General features: G+C 39.4%; 1 protein-coding gene across 2 annotated transcripts in view; it reads left to right on the forward strand.

Moving 5' to 3' along the window:
• The window catches only part of AP1G1 (adaptor related protein complex 1 subunit gamma 1), a 51734-nt gene that overhangs the window by 1012 nt on the left and 35261 nt on the right, over positions 1–15461 (forward strand). Inside the window, exons 1-2 of one of the 2 annotated variants that reach the window (XM_055726548.1) lie at positions 1603–1639; positions 13526–13729. In XM_055726548.1, the coding sequence (XP_055582523.1) occupies positions 13529–13729 (201 nt within the window). In that variant the 5' untranslated portion in view covers positions 1603–1639; positions 13526–13528. Of the gene's footprint in view, positions 1–1602; positions 1640–13525; positions 13730–15461 lie in introns of those variants that run through there. The other variant, XM_055726547.1, reaches the window with a different exon arrangement.

A 15461-nucleotide genomic window follows, 5' to 3' on the forward strand; every position in this document is an offset into this window, starting at 1 on the left:
GTAAATGATGCGTACAAATGTTTAGTAGAGTATTATAGTTTCTGATGCTTGATATGTTAATGGAACAGTATGGAATTCCAGTGGAACGCCTTTGGAAGGGTGACACTTCACGTGCGTGACCAGAAGGTGTGTTTGACTTATACTTGCTTAAAGTAATATATCTGTGTATTTTCCCCTGCATAGTGCCGCTAGCATCTTACCTTTAAAATGGCAGAGATTTTTGTGTTGTTAACTTTTCTTTTACTTTTTCCCGTTCTGCTTCTGTGTGATAGTGCATGGCTGGTATTTCTGTGCCAGTTTTCTCCACCCCTTTTCTACACTATACTTGTTATTTTTTCCTTTGTTTATTTGCATGTCCTGTTCTATTGCCATATCCTTTCTTTTGCCTACTTATGTGCATGCTGGTATTTGGCACAGGATTTGAAAACTTTATTGGGTACCTGAGAACACAGTGAAGGTGAGAATATTTTTTGGTTTTTTTTCTGAGGGGTTCAGTGTGAATCCCTCATTTCTTCCATGGTGGGAAAAAGAGGGGAAGGTATTTAAATTCCTGTGAGCTGAGAAGGGAAAAGCAAGTCTGGGGTAATTGTTTTGTGAAGGGATCTTGCTATTCTGTCTCTAGTATGTAAGATAACTTTCAGATTTCCTCCTTCTTTGATAAAAAAGCATTTAATTTTTTTTCCCCCTGAAGGTGGTATGATAGGAATGAAGGGTTCATGCAGTACTTTTGTTGCAGTGTCCCAGTGAGAGAATAAGGGATACCAAAATGTTCTGATTCTTGATAGCTCGTTTGTATGCAGAGTTTTGCAATGGCATAATTGTAAACTAAAATGAGGTCAGTAAGTTTGTCAGGCGATTGTGTAAAAAGGTTGTGAACAGCGGCAAAGGAACTGAAGTTGCCTGTTCTTAGGCACGCAGGTAGAGTGCACTGGTTATTGCAGTTCAGATTTGGAAAGTCACCTTTTAAAGTATAAGAGCTCATAAAAATCTTAACTGCTTCTAAAGTTGATGGCACTTATTCAGTAAAGCTTCTTGTGCCTCTTTAGTATGTATATTTGTTTTTATTTTTGAGTTGGCAATGTATATAACTTCAGGAGATGGGCTGTTTAATTTCTTTGTATTTTTCAATAACGGCAACCTCTTCTGATGGAAAGTGATGTTAATTTATTCTAGATGATACTTAGCTATTATCTGAGAAAAAGGATCTGGGCTGCCTTGGTAGCAGTATTTCTTCATTGGATGAGAGTTTTGGCATTAATAAGTGAGTATATGATGAGGCTCTAACTTGAAAAACAGAGTTAGGGTAATGTGAGTACAAGTGAATCTGCTAATAGCATAAGTAGTAGTATTAGCCTTTATCTGCTGTTCGACAGAGATGTTGTAGGTAAAATCTAACATTAGAACTTCCTAGGGCAGAGCTGAAGTTACTTGGTGTATTGTAAAGTTTATATTAATGAATGTAAAAATGTGTTGTCTTGTCTTTCATCTGGCATTAACCAAGGTAAAGAAAGGTGCAGAGGTTTTTGTCACAAAGCAGTAGCTAATTATATTTTTTTTTATTAACTCTGCAGGCAAGTGAACGGGAAGTAAAATAACGAGATGACCTTACAGATCAAAATAGTTAGAAAACTAGAAGCAGGTGAGAAATACAAAGGTAATGTAGGTTAGTAGTGATTGAAGTATAGAACCAGAAGCCAGCAAATGTGGCATTCTGATCTCATTTGTTATACTGATCTGCTATGTAGGTGTGCTTGCTCTTCCAATGATTCATTTGTTAACTTCTAAAAAAAAAAGAGAAATATTTATTTTCTTTGACAAGTGTTGAGGTTAATATTTGTAATGGCTGTTGAAGCCAGTTCAGGAGTTGTTTGCTTTGGTGTATGTGTTGTTATGCAGCAATGGGAACCTCATCAAAAGCACTTACCTGGTCTCACTGACTTCTGTTGTTGGGCTGTAACCATAGGAAGTAAAGAAAAGAGAGGTAGGGGTGCATTCAGTTCCACAGGCTTGTGGGATCTGTTCAGACTGAAAGTCTTCAAGAACAGTGTAACATCCCTGGTCACTATCCTGTCTCCTCTCTTGTCCTCTCAGCTTGAGCAGCCTGGTGGCGTGCATCTTGAATAGTCTTGTGCTACATTTCTAATTTAATGAATGTAACTGGAAATGGGATCATTGCTGCTTCTGAGACTTTTTTTTTTTAGCTCTTGGTTTGGGGCATTTTTTTCCTTTACTTAACCTCTTCCCCCCTCATAGTGCCTTTGTATAATGCAGAATGTAACATTGATGCCATTTATTATCACCCTGTATTTTGAAGCCCCCTGCTGCCTTAACTTTTTTTTGTTTTCTGATGTTACTTTCTACTTCCTAGTTCTCTGTTGTGTTAAATAGCTTTTTCTCAGGAGAGCTTTTTTTCTCCACTTGGAATGGTGTATGGGTGGTTGCTTTTTCACTCAACTCTTTTGTGTTGGCCTTTGCCCTTCTTTGCCCTTGTTGGTGATGATGGTGCTCCTTGCTTAGGTGTTTACTGTTTTCTGTATAAATATTGATAGTGCTAAGCTATGTACCAATGTCTCTGCCTTTTTGTTTACAGCTTCATTTCTTTTTGCAGTGTGTATTTCTTCCTTTACTGCAAATATGTCTGGCTTTTCCCCCAAGTATCTGACAGAAGTGGGGAGGCCCACTAATAGTAGTATGGAGTTGAGGCTATCGATACCTTGTAGTTAACCATGGCAGTTACTCCTTCTGTGTATTCCAGATGTGTCTTCTGCTTTTGTGTGCAGGAGGCTCGAATCAGTGACATTGAAGTAAGCAGGGGAGTTCTGCTACTGCTTTCAGTTGGGAGTTGGGTCAGGCTTTAATTATGTAACTTCCTAAAAGCTGTTTTTGCTTGAGGAATGTGGTTACTTATGTGTGTATTGGGGTGGAGCAACTTAAGTTGTGTATTTTAGAAGTTTGAAAACGTAAGCTTCTTTAGTCTTGGGTTGCTGTCTAAGATGAACAAAGTTCAGAAATACTATTTACAGGAAGAGCTATAACTGGGTGTGTATCTTGAATTGAAAATTCAGACAATTTTCCCAAACAGTGAAGCCCTTCTGTGAAAAATTCCATGAGCTTTGCTGGGTTTTTATGTCTTAATGTTTACAGAATGTAAGGCTAAATAATAATGGAATTTTAAAACTTGTCCAATCACATAGTAATTTGTCCTAAACAAGTTGTTCAACTTTTTTTTTAAGTTACTTCATTAATATATTGAAAAAGTGGTGTGAGGTGGGTGTTGGTGGGTTTTTTTGACATAAGCTAACATTTCTAAATAGTTTCCAAAGGGAAGGATCTCAAATCAATTGCACGTTTAAGGCTAGTAAGTTCTTTAGTCTTTACGCTGCAATTCCTGAGAGAGAAATATAGCTTCGCTGAAGTAAAACTTAAGCATTTTACGTGTGGGTTTTGGCAATATTAGTTGCTTCTTGTAAATACAAAAGGTTATTTGGTGAACAATCGTATTTGTATTCTAAGAGAGACTTCTAGTAAGGTTCTATACTTAAATATTTTGGGCATAAGAGTGTATTGAATGAAATCTGTAAGTTTGAAATATGAGAAGCTTAACTAGTAAAAGACTGTAAAAGGTGAGAAAGTTATTTAGAAGCATAACTTAGATGAAAACAGAATGTTTTAATATAGCACAATTTTTGTTTTCTTCATAGTTTTTTTTTCACTTATGGGTAGTTTACCAGGAGTGAGTTGCATAAAGAAAGAATACCTTTTCCTGTTGGTCCAAGGGAAGAATTAATGAATAGCAGAGGTAGGAGAATTATTGAGCTAACACCTTTCGTGCAATCCAGAGACTAGGAAAAAAGGTGGAATTCTTTATTTTTTTAAAAGGAATTTAGACAGCAGCCACCGATACCACTGGAACTAATCTGAGGTATCTAATTCTTTCTGAAGCTTTGATCTTGATAGTAGGCTACTCTAACAAGCAAGGCCTTCAAAATGAGAAGGGGAAGCAGACTTGATGAAGTAGAAGAATTTTGCGTTTACTCCTACCAGTAAATATTAGCGGGTAGGCTCTTTCCAGGTAGTAGAGGATCACTCCTGATTTCTAGAGCTTGTAGTTTGCGAAGAAATGGCATAGAGAAACTGCTGCTGTAAACAAAATGAGGAAAGAGGTAACTACTTTTGAAAATTGCCTTGTCATTTATGTTAATGTGCAAAGAATAAAAACATATGCCTGTACTGGTGAAAAATGCTAACTGGTTCTGAAGAACAAGACTTGCTACTTTGAAGGAAGTTATAAGCAGCGTTTAGACAGTGAAATTTAAACTTCAGGTCTGTTATTACTAGATGATACGGTGGTTCCCTCTCTGTTAGTTATCTTCTTTAGTGAAGTGTGTGTGGTTGTGTATCAAGTCCCAGTAAGATTTTGATACCATAACTGTTTTGACTGCTTTGGCAGAGCCATGCTATGGTTACTCTGCATATTGTCCATACTCTGTTTATACGATCAGGAAAATCATAAATACTTGCCAATAAATCATCTTCTAGGGCTTGCTGGAGCCCTTTCCATTCTTTGTGTCTTTTATTGTGCTGTGGCTTCCTAGAGTGACAGCTCTGTATCCATGGAGGACATGAGCCCTTGTGCCCGTCTTGCAATTACAGCTTGTCGTTGTGCTCAATGAGTCTAGTCTCCACTCATGGATTGCTTGGCAGCACGTGTGTGGAAAAATGTTTGTTTCATGATGTTCTGCAATCTGTCAGAATCCTAGAAAATTAATACATAAGTATGGCTGAGAGCTGATTTAATTAACTAAGGGGGGGGCAGGGCACTTCTTATGTGTGTATAACCACTAGAAAGGAACAAGAAGAGTGGAGTTGTTGCTGTCTTCTTTCAGTTAGCAGTGTGTTGGTTTTTTTTCTTCGTCTGTACATCTGCAAGCACATACTGGTTTGAACTACATCATATGAAGTGGTTGCTGTCTTGTGTGAATTAATATTTTCCATCACCTCTTTTGCCTGTTTTTTCACCAAGTCTGCAAAATGCATGCTTCTGGTCCGCCATCGTGCCACTTCTAGTCATGGCATTGTGAGCTTACTGGTTAAGTTACGGCATGCCTGTGGAGAGGAGTCATCCCGAGGAACATGGGGTCATCCAGGAAGTGGTGTGAATGCCTTCCTGAGTATGAAAATATGTGGACCTCGGGGGGTGAGAGTGAGACTGAGGTTCTGAGTGACTTGATAACAACGTTGTGATAGGTGCACAAAACCTGGTTTGTTAGCTTGGATGGCTTGGATGTAGGTTTATTAGCTTTCCTGACCCATACAAGCTATGGATCTTTGCCTGATGACCAAGGAACACATGATGCTAATCTTAGAGCTCTGGGAGAGACTAACAGGCAGGATGTGAAACACAAGTGCTCAGACATCCCCAGCTCCTTCATTTAGATGTTTGAGCTGCACATGCAGCTGTGTTTTTTCAATTAAGTGGTAATAATCTACGCCGGCAGTCCCTGCTGGCTTGGCTTCTCCCAGTTTTGTAGTTATTTAGTCAGTAAACTTCTGTCTGTCAATACCATCTTAATGCTTGTCACCTGATGTAGTCAGTGATCTAAGAGCTGCAATTAAAGTTTTTGTAGGCAACACATGGCTCTTCAGTTGTATGTGTTCTGCATGTGCCTCTAGTAGGAGTAGTAGGAAGCCATTCTATGCATTGTAGTGAAACTGGCCATGTTTGTTTCACCTTGCTGCTGCTTGTGATAATGCTGCAGCAACAGAGGCATTTAAGCTATTGTGCCTGCAGAGTCCCAGGGCAGCCTGTATTATCTGTGACGTATAGGTGGGAACTGAGACAACAAGCTGGTCTAGGAGAACTGATTTGCTGGTGGTTATGTGGAAGGTATGTCTGACTGTCTTTCAGATGTGCCACAGTTTCTGAGAGATCGACTGAAAAAGGAAGAACTGCTTAATATTTTTTGAAGGGTTTTTTTATGTTCCTAAACTTCTTGATCTTTCTTCCTGTCTTTATTCTTCTTCTCAATTGATGTTCATAATTCTTTTCTCAGTACCTCAGCATGGATGGGATGCATTAATTTTTTTCTTACTAAATACTCTGGTGACACCTAAAGACCACGTGCCTGGGATAGAACTCTGTTTTGTTGGTATATGTGATACATGGCAGAGAGATATGCTAGAAGTCTGACAGATAACCAAATGTGTAAAAAAAAAACAACAAACAAAAACAAAAAACAAAACAACAACAAAAAAAACCCCAAAACCAAAAAAAACCCCAACAGATTAATAGGGGGGAAAAAAAGAAAAATTATTGTTGCTTACATCAGTGCTTGTGGATATGTGCATGTGGAAAAACTGAGATTCTCATGTTGAAATCTGTGAGAAATACTCCCAAATTGAAATATCACAAGAACTCTTGGAACAGATAGGTAAAATTAGTAATAAATTGCCAATAGAAAGGGAAATTTACCAGTATCTCTGAAGGAACACAACATTGTTCAACTTGTAAATAAAGTATTGATTAAGAGTGACATATCAGATTTACAACAAGAGTATAGGTGATGGTTTGAGTGATGCCAAGGACCTGGGAACTGTGTGGTTCTTGACAAGTTCTCAGTAAATGTATAAAGGTTGTCTGCATTATAGAACTGTTGGATTTTTCAGAAATCTTGACAGAGCCTTTAACCAAAAGCTTTTGTTGTGTTGTAGCACAGTTTTTCAAGGGAGGTCTTACTGTGAATTAATAGCTAGCTAAGGAGGAAACAAAAGTGACCAGACAATGATAGAAAATCTGTCTGGTTTTGTAATAGGAAGTGGTTATTGAGAGGCACTCTGTGAAACTGTGCCGTTAGGCGTGTTCATAAAGTGATCTGGAGAAGAGGGAATAGTGAGGTGACTGTTTCATCCTAAAGCTGTGAAAGGATATTGTGATACTAAGGAAGAATGCATTAAGAATGTAAAACAAATTCATTGTCAATAAATGCAAAGCAGTGCCTATGCTGGAAGGAAATTACTGCGAAGGTACATGCATAGTGAAAGGCTCTAAATAAGTTGTCACCCAAGTCAGAGGCCTTAGAGCTCTCTGTAGGATCTTTATGCAAAATGCCAACTTAACAGTAGCCAAACAGGTGAAGCAACTTCAAACATTTTTAACATTCTAAGAGCAAAGAAAAAAATTCTCTTTTATGTGGACTTGTGTATCTGTTGCTTGAGTACTTTTTATAGGTCTACTCTTTGTTTTTGAAGAAAGAAAAAAAAATTCTGAGAGGTGCAGAGTCATATGAAGGAATTGCACAATGTTGTGCAATGGCTCCATACAGGAAGAGATTGGAGTAGGACTCTGCTGCCTGGAAAGGGAGGTGGCTGAATGGTAGATACAATTAAAGGCTGTAAAATTATAGATGGCATAAAATTAGTTAATAGGTGATTAGTACTTCCTTTCTCATGGTGTAAGAACTTTGTTTAGTATCCATTACTTGGTCAGACAGCAGGTTTAAAGCAAAAGGAATTTTTAAATAGAATTTTTAGTTCATTATCACCATGGGTATGAATGGGATAAACATTGGATGCTTTCAAAAATTGATTAGGTAATTCCATAGGTCTGTAGAGAGGTGCTATGTGGAAAGGTACTGTCTGTAGTTCAGGAAGTCCCTTAAGTTGCAGCAAACCTTGGAAGCAGGGAAGGTATCACGGAGATGTATTTTCTCTGTTAATTCCCCTATATACCCGCTGCTTCCCATCCTGAGACTGGATACTGCGTTAGATCAGGTTTGTGCCTTACTGGGCATGGCGGCTGCATGTTCTCTGCAGTTTCCCATTTATGCCCTGCACCGCATCAGTACAGGGCAACAGATAGCTCATCATGCCATCTGTTAGTCGGAAAGCGCTCACCACATTGCTGAAACTGTTTGGGTATATGTGTATTTTGTGGTGTGAATAGTGATACTTGACAGAAAATCAGGAGGAATTATGCAGAATATGCCAGCAGACCATTAATGGGATACAGTAGACACTGGAATACTTGGTAGTAAGTTCATGTTAATCTGTTCTGGAATGTTTCTGAATTTGAGTGTTCTCATGTCGCAAGTTTCTTCACACCTGCAAACTTAAATTTACTTGAAATGTTGGAAGATTAAAAACAAGATGAGATTTCCAGTGTGTTAGTGTGCAGAAGAATCGTAAAGTTGCTGAAGGAAGAAATCAAATACCTGGTATAAGAATTGCTTGGTCATAAGAGAACGCTTTCTTGTGGAAGGGGGGGAAGAAAAGCCACCCTGATGCATTGCATGAGAATTACTATAGCACTGAAATGCTGGTAGTGTGTACAAGAAAGAAGCTCAAGCCCCAGGAATAAGCATGTGAAGTGATTTGTGAGGGTGTGAGGGGGAGACATTATTTTATATAAATGAGTGTGAAAGTTTTTTTTTTTTTAGGGAAGAATTGAAAGCAAAGGTGTATTTTTAAAAAAGCAGAATGATTTAATATTGACTTAAAAAAATAAAAGAAGACTGAGTATGGAGTTGCACCACAAGGATGGAAGTTCTGAATGTTGGAAAGTAAATCATAGCTTTGTCTTTTGCCCATCAGAGCAATTCTGAATTGTTCTACCCTTATCAGGCAGGAAGCCTGTGTCATACACAGTTGCTCTTAGGAAGTAGTTCAGGTTGGACTGTGTCTGTAGTAACTGCGCATTAGTGTGTTACACAGATGAAAAGAGGAGGTAGCCTCATAATTTGGCTATCATCTGATTATGAGTCTTGTTCTTCAGTTCTTTGCTTTGTGAAATGCTGCTTTCTGCTTGCTTTCCTGTGGTTGTCATGTGAGGAGGAAAAATAATCTTTACAGTGTGACTTGCTGATTATTTATGCAGTGACATTTGTGAATACAGACTGTTAGTTTTGTTCAGTGGCTGAGTGATGTTTGGGTGAAATCATATTAGATCTTGTTGTTTTCATTTTACTTGCCTTCTCAGTGAAGTAGGAAGTCCTACCTAAACACTAGAGAAGGTTGCAAAATAAATGTTAACAAAAAGCTGCACTTAGAACATACGGTAACTTTGTTCAGTGCTGTTTTCCCATTGACTAAAACAATTTAGGTGGTCTGTCCTTTTACTTTCTGTTGTCCAGGGTCAAACTTAACATGCTGAAGTCTTCTATGGGCATACCTACAGAATGATTTGGTCCCATGGCAAGGAAAGCAGTGTGATCATACAAGTCACAAGCTGAAGTTATCAGTCTTTCAGTCGTTTGTAAACCCTTCAAATATAGAGTAGGAGCAAAAGAACCTGTGATACCAAATCAAGTTGCTGCCAAACTTCAGTTTGTTTGCAGACTATGTATTGGTGTTTCAGAAAGTTTCCAAAGAATTCTTTCTTTAAAATAAAAAGTGTCAGTCATGGTTTTGACTTGTAACTTTGATAGCCACTGCCTATCTTCTCAGGAACCAGTAGGGTTTTAGATCAACTTAACTAGGGTGCAGAACCATAGCCTAAGTGTGGTTTACTGCTGGAGGGAATGCTTTGCCTCTTTCCCACTCTCTCGGGTCTCCCAAAGCTGTATGTTCTTGCTGTTGCTTTTGTGTCTGCACAAGCCAAACTGATGTGTCTGAAGACTGCTCATCGGAGGAAAAGCAGCAAGCTGGTTTTCAGATCTACAGGTTGCCTCGTGGTGCATTTTTCCAGGAATGCCAATGTCAGCACAATGGAAGGACAAGAACCACTTGTTTCAGCATGAGCCTGCACATGGGTGATCTTAGTGATTGTGAACTTACTGCCTATAGACTGCAGAGGAATATTCGTGCAGTAGTGTGCTTTTATTTTTTTAACTTCCCAGTTTTCCAGCAGGAGTGTGGCTTATCAACATTAGTTTAGAACCAAGTGATATATATGTGTATGTGTGTAGTAGGTGAGTCCAGGCTTAAAAATTAGGAACCTCAAGCAGACTGTTGCCACCCAGGAAAGATTTTTGGGTTTATGATACTGTTATGTGAAAAGCACAAGCTGAGCACTTTGTAGCAATCAGAACCCCAAAATGAGTGTTACCAATTATTGGGGAAATAATAGGGAGCAAAATAGAAGGCATTTTAAACAAATAAATCAATGGCACATCTACCTCTTTAAATGCTGTGTGTAGCATTTTGCTTCTCTCCCCCTTCAGAAAGGACACAGAATTGTAGAATGTGCATGCAAGGCAACAAAGGTAACGGTCATTGAAGGGCTTGAACGTGAGGCTGCATTTTTTTGGACTGGGGAGGATGAGGGAGGGATAACGGTGAAAGTGTGTAGAATGTTTGGGAGCATCGGTGGAAACAAGCAGTTGGAAATGCAGAACAGAAGTAGCAGCAAGGTCTCCATATGGCATGCAGTGAAGCTGTGGAACTCAAGTTGTGTCCTGCAGAGTGCTGTTGATTCGAGAAGTTTACTTTGGTTCCAGATAAAATCAGAGTGGGGGTTTTTTTTTCTGTCTCTGGAAGTTCGTGGGCTACCAATTGTTGAAGATTGCATTCTGAAGAGGTATTGCTGCTACATGCTTGCCCTGTTGGTACACTCTTCCCTAGGCACTTGCCCTTGTCAGAGAGTACTGAACAGGCTGGAGCTTTGATCAGATGTGGTATGGCCATTTCTGATCTGCCTTCTGCCTTTTTTGCCCAGTTAGGACAGTGAAAGTTTGGCAGATCATGTTCTTAATGTAACTTTGTAGGTTAAGTTGAAGACTGCTAGGGAAATAAAGGGTCAACTTGAATTAATTAAGAATAGTTTTTATAGGAGATAGAGACCACTTCCAGTACGACAGAATAGAAACGTGAACTAAAGCAAATGATGTTACAAGAATTCATAGAATTTGGGAGGAGGCTGTGTACCACCTTACTGCAGAATAAATTCCTGGGTAGACAAGCTTTGTGCCTGAAGTTTATTCAGTTTCAGCTCTGAAAGCAGACTAAGGATAATCTTAGCAAACAAGTTTTGGGGATACATAGTAGGGTATAATTAGCAGCATGTTAGCAAGTCACGGGTGATAGCACACAGTTAATCTGTTTGTCCCTTTTCACTAAGTAAATTACCACAGAGTAAAGCAATACAACCAGACAACAGCCAGGAAACAACCAGACAGTAGCTAGGAAACAGCTAGTATGTGCTATATTGGAACTCTAGCTTTCAATAATTAACTCTTGCCTGGTTACCTTCATTTTATATGCCATTTAAATCCATGGGTTTTAGTTGTTTTCCTCCCTCTTTTTTTAATAGTTCTGAGTTGATCATTCTGAAATTTCCCAAGCAAGCTATTCATCACAGGCAGGATTTTAGAAAGGTGTTTTGCTCTTTCAGGGTAGGAAAAGGATTTCATTATGCATGGATAGGGGCAGTGTGGCAGGAAATGGATAGAATTAAACTACTTTTTATTTGAGGAGCTTTGAAACCTTAATCTTCTGGGTGACTTCCTGTATGAGTGCTGGGGAGTTGTCTTTTATTTCGAGGATGTGTATTTTGTTGCACTGGTGAAAATAGTCTTCCACTTTGGCCAGATAATGCTTGCAAAAGTGATTTGTACATGCTTCTTCGAGACTTGCTTTTCAGCATCTGAAATCTCCAGAGACTCTGTACAATAGCTGTGGGTCAGTGTACTGCTCCTAGTGCTCTGCAGCATTTTCGTGTTCTGTTTGCCATGGTACTACAATCTTAACTTGCTCCTGGCAGAGCACACTTCTACCACTGTCACTTGTACTTTTAGCTGAAGAGCAAAGGTCTGCATTAAGGCTTTAAAGAGTCCATCTAAAGCCCATATGCATGCAGATATGATGTTGCATCTGAAAGATCTTTTCAGTGTAGAAACATTACAAGCTGCATTAAAAGAACAGGACTGCCACATTCAAAGGCCTTATTTATTGCATGTTCAAATACTGTTCTGGGGACAGATTTCTTAACTTCCCCGTGACCATTTCTGTGATGCTTGTTAGTATAGCATCTGAATGCATAGTAAGTATTAATTTGTTCATACCACAATAATTTGAGGAAGTGTTATATATTCCCAAGGCAAGACTGAGGATTAACATATCAATAATCTTGATCCTACATGTGTCAGCATCTTGGGGCAGAGTTTCCTTATGCAGAAAGAACATCTCTTCCATTTTCAAAATTGAACACTTTGTCTCTGTAAATTCAAACTTTCTAGGTATGAAGATGGGAAAAAGGAATGTGAAGGGCTTACATGGTTTTGACCGAAGATACTTAGTGTTATGTATCAGTTCTGTAGGAGACCAGATTTATAATCCAGATTTAGAGCTGAATTCAGCTGCCTTACTGAGGCCACCTTTACGTGTTATGCATGCATCTCTCTCTGCTCTTCTGCAGAAACAAGTCCCCTGCTAACTCTGTATGCTTCCCAGCCTGTCTGTTCTGTGCTGTCATGCAAGCCAGTTAGTGCAGCATCTGAATAACATCTTTTTTTCTGATACGGCAGTGTTTAAAATGTATGACACCATTTTGAGAGGCCAGTGACCCAGACAAAAACTGTAGCAGACTGCCATGGCAACTTTTTGTAAGTTGGTGTGACATTATCTGTTATCAGAATGGCTTAGGTATATTTGCAGTGTAACGTGGATGAAGGAAGACTGTAGAGATGCTTGCATAGTCTGATCTCACAGAAAATCAAAAGTTGGCTTTGGTGAGCATGAGCTAAAAAGTTCTATTGTTGAATGTAATTTTAAAGTTTGTCTTTCTTTGGAGAGACGTTTTCCTCTTGGGGGTACTCAGGAGACTAAATTGCTCTCTAGGTCAAATGGCTCCATCAGTACTTCATCTGGTGAAGTGAAACTACTTGGAGTTCATGTTGAATGCTTTCTTGCACACAATTTTCATACCAGTGCCACCAGACATTAGTGTGGCAGACTTGTTTGTTTTAGAAAGGATGATTCACTTTGGGGTGTAATAAAAGGAAGGTGTCAACTTGATTTATTTATTTCTAAAAGAAGATTCTCTGAAATTCCACACAGCTAAGATTGCTCTTCCATCAGCTTTTTTCTGTTGACTTCCATGCCTCTAAGAAAGAGGCATGTATGGCACAAGTTTACAGGATTTTTGAAGCATGGCTATCTGAAGCACTTGTATGAGATCCTGTGGAAGTTACTAAATGGCGTTGCTTTTTGTAAAGGATTTCTGTCTGAAGTTGTCGTGATTTTGGGATCAACTCTGTCTTTGAAGCCTGAGTTTTCTAGAGAGAGGCAAATGTTGTGAATGGAAGCATACCTTGGTGAGTGCCGTTTCTGCCAGTTTCAGGAATCATGTTATATTCACCTGGCAGCTAGCTCAAAGCATAGTAATTCCTGTTTCTAATGTTCTGGAAAAGCAAATACGAAGTTCCATGAATTCCTCTGGTTTTCAAGTTTATTTTTAATCATGCTACTGAAGCAGTCTGCATTTCCTTAATTGTAGGATAAGAAAGAAAAAACCAAAATATGTTAAAAGTGTGAGACTATTATGAAGCCTTTAGGTGCAGTACAGGGTTTACAGATCTGTCTTTTCTCCCAGAGGATGCCAGCCCCCATCCGACTGCGGGAGTTGATCCGGACCATCCGGACAGCAAGAACCCAGGCAGAAGAGCGTGAGATGATCCAAAAGGAATGTGCTGCTATCCGGTCATCCTTCCGAGAGGAAGATAACACATACAGATGCAGAAATGTGGCAAAGCTGCTGTATATGCACATGCTGGGATACCCTGCACATTTTGGACAGGTAGGTCAGAGTTCAGTACTTGTGCTATGTGCATATGCCAGTCTGCTTTGTTTATTTGGGGCACATTGACATGTTTGGAACATTCTTAGCTGTGGTTTTGGTGTTTGCTCTTCGCAATGTTTTGAGGTCTGTCTTCACATATCTTCTGAACCTGTGTGTGTTAGTTTTGACAGTGAGATCTGCTGTTTAGAGACATATATTTTGTCATAAAACTTAGGGTTAGTGTGCTTTTGCCACACTGTCTGCTCCTCACTACCCATGTTTCTGCAGAGTAGTAGTTCTTAAACCACAGTCCAATACATATGGATATTTCTAGATGAGTTCAAAACAGCATTTTGGAGTTCTGTCTCTGATGGAAATAACCAGATGCTTCAAAGGAGGTTCTATACCCTTTTCCTTCTAAAGCAATCTATTCTAAGCAGGTAAGAGCTGGTCTGTTTCCAGCAATAAGAAACTGGTGTTCCTTATCCCCATCTTAGTGAGGTGACTTGGAAAATGCTGGTATGAATTTTCCATTTCTGGTGTATTTTTGACCTGCTGTGTTTGACACATTGTGGAAAAGGGAGACAGGAAGATGGGAGTTCCTGATCTACAAGATATTCTTCAGGTTGAGCTTTTCTTAGTCTTTGGGGCATAGCCTCTTTTGCTTAAAAGTCAGTAAGTGTCCTGTCAGTAGTAATCTAACCTGGACCTTCCATAGAGCTAAAGAAAAAGTGAACTTGTTGTATCCCTTAAAGTAGCTTTGTGTCTTGGGAGTCTATCATTCATGATTGGATTTACCAATCCTGACATGTCTCACTGAAACAGTGAACTCAAAGCACTGAAATCAAATTCCAGTAAGTCTTGTGTTGGGGAGTGAGTCTGGACTGTGCTATTGCATATAAAATGCATCATCGTGTTTCTGCATCATTGGATTCTTCTCTCGGCATAGGAGTTGTTGCCTAAGAGCAAGTGAATTTGAGTATTATCCTGTTCTTAACGCTTCACGTAGCCAGGCTCACTGGTCCAAGACAGAAACTTCCTATCACAAAAATTAAGGCACAACATCTAAAAGCTGCAGGAAGAATTAAGTGTTACAGAGAAGTGTCATCTAGAATTTCTACATTTGACCGATGTTAGGAACGTTTAAATTTTGTTGGGATTTTAATCTTGTTGCTCAAGTATTTAATTCTGTATATGGAAGATTAGACCAGATATCTAATAATTTTTCAGTTTCTGCTTTGGTCAGTAATGGTAAATTACCTCTTCACTCTCAGTGGAAGAAGGATGAAACAGATTATTCAATATTTATTATTGCTGGGGTTACTACATCTCAAACAGAAACATCTGTGCTGACTATTTTGGGAATAGAGTACTTCATTTGATGGCCTTGTGTTGTGGTTTAACCCCAGCTGGCAACCAAGTACCATGCAGCTGCTTGCTCACTCCCCCTCACCCAGAGGAGCGGGGAGGAGAATCAGAAAGGAACGTAAAACTTGAGGGTCAAGTAACAATGTAATAGGTAAAGCAAAAGCTGTGCAGGCAAGCAAAGCCAAGCAGGGAATTCATTCACCGCTTCCCATGGGCAGGTGTGTTCGGCCATCCCCAGGAAAGCCAGGCTCCATCACACGTAATGGTTACTTGGGAAGACAAATGCCGTAATGCTAAATGTCCCCGCTTTCCTCCTTCTTCCCCCTGTTTATATGCTCAGTGTGACGTCATATGGTATGGAATACCTCTTTGGCAAGCTTGG

This window comes from Falco cherrug, chromosome 14, assembly GCF_023634085.1.
Source record: "Falco cherrug isolate bFalChe1 chromosome 14, bFalChe1.pri, whole genome shotgun sequence".
In the NCBI taxonomy this organism is placed as follows: domain Eukaryota; kingdom Metazoa; phylum Chordata; class Aves; order Falconiformes; family Falconidae; genus Falco; species Falco cherrug.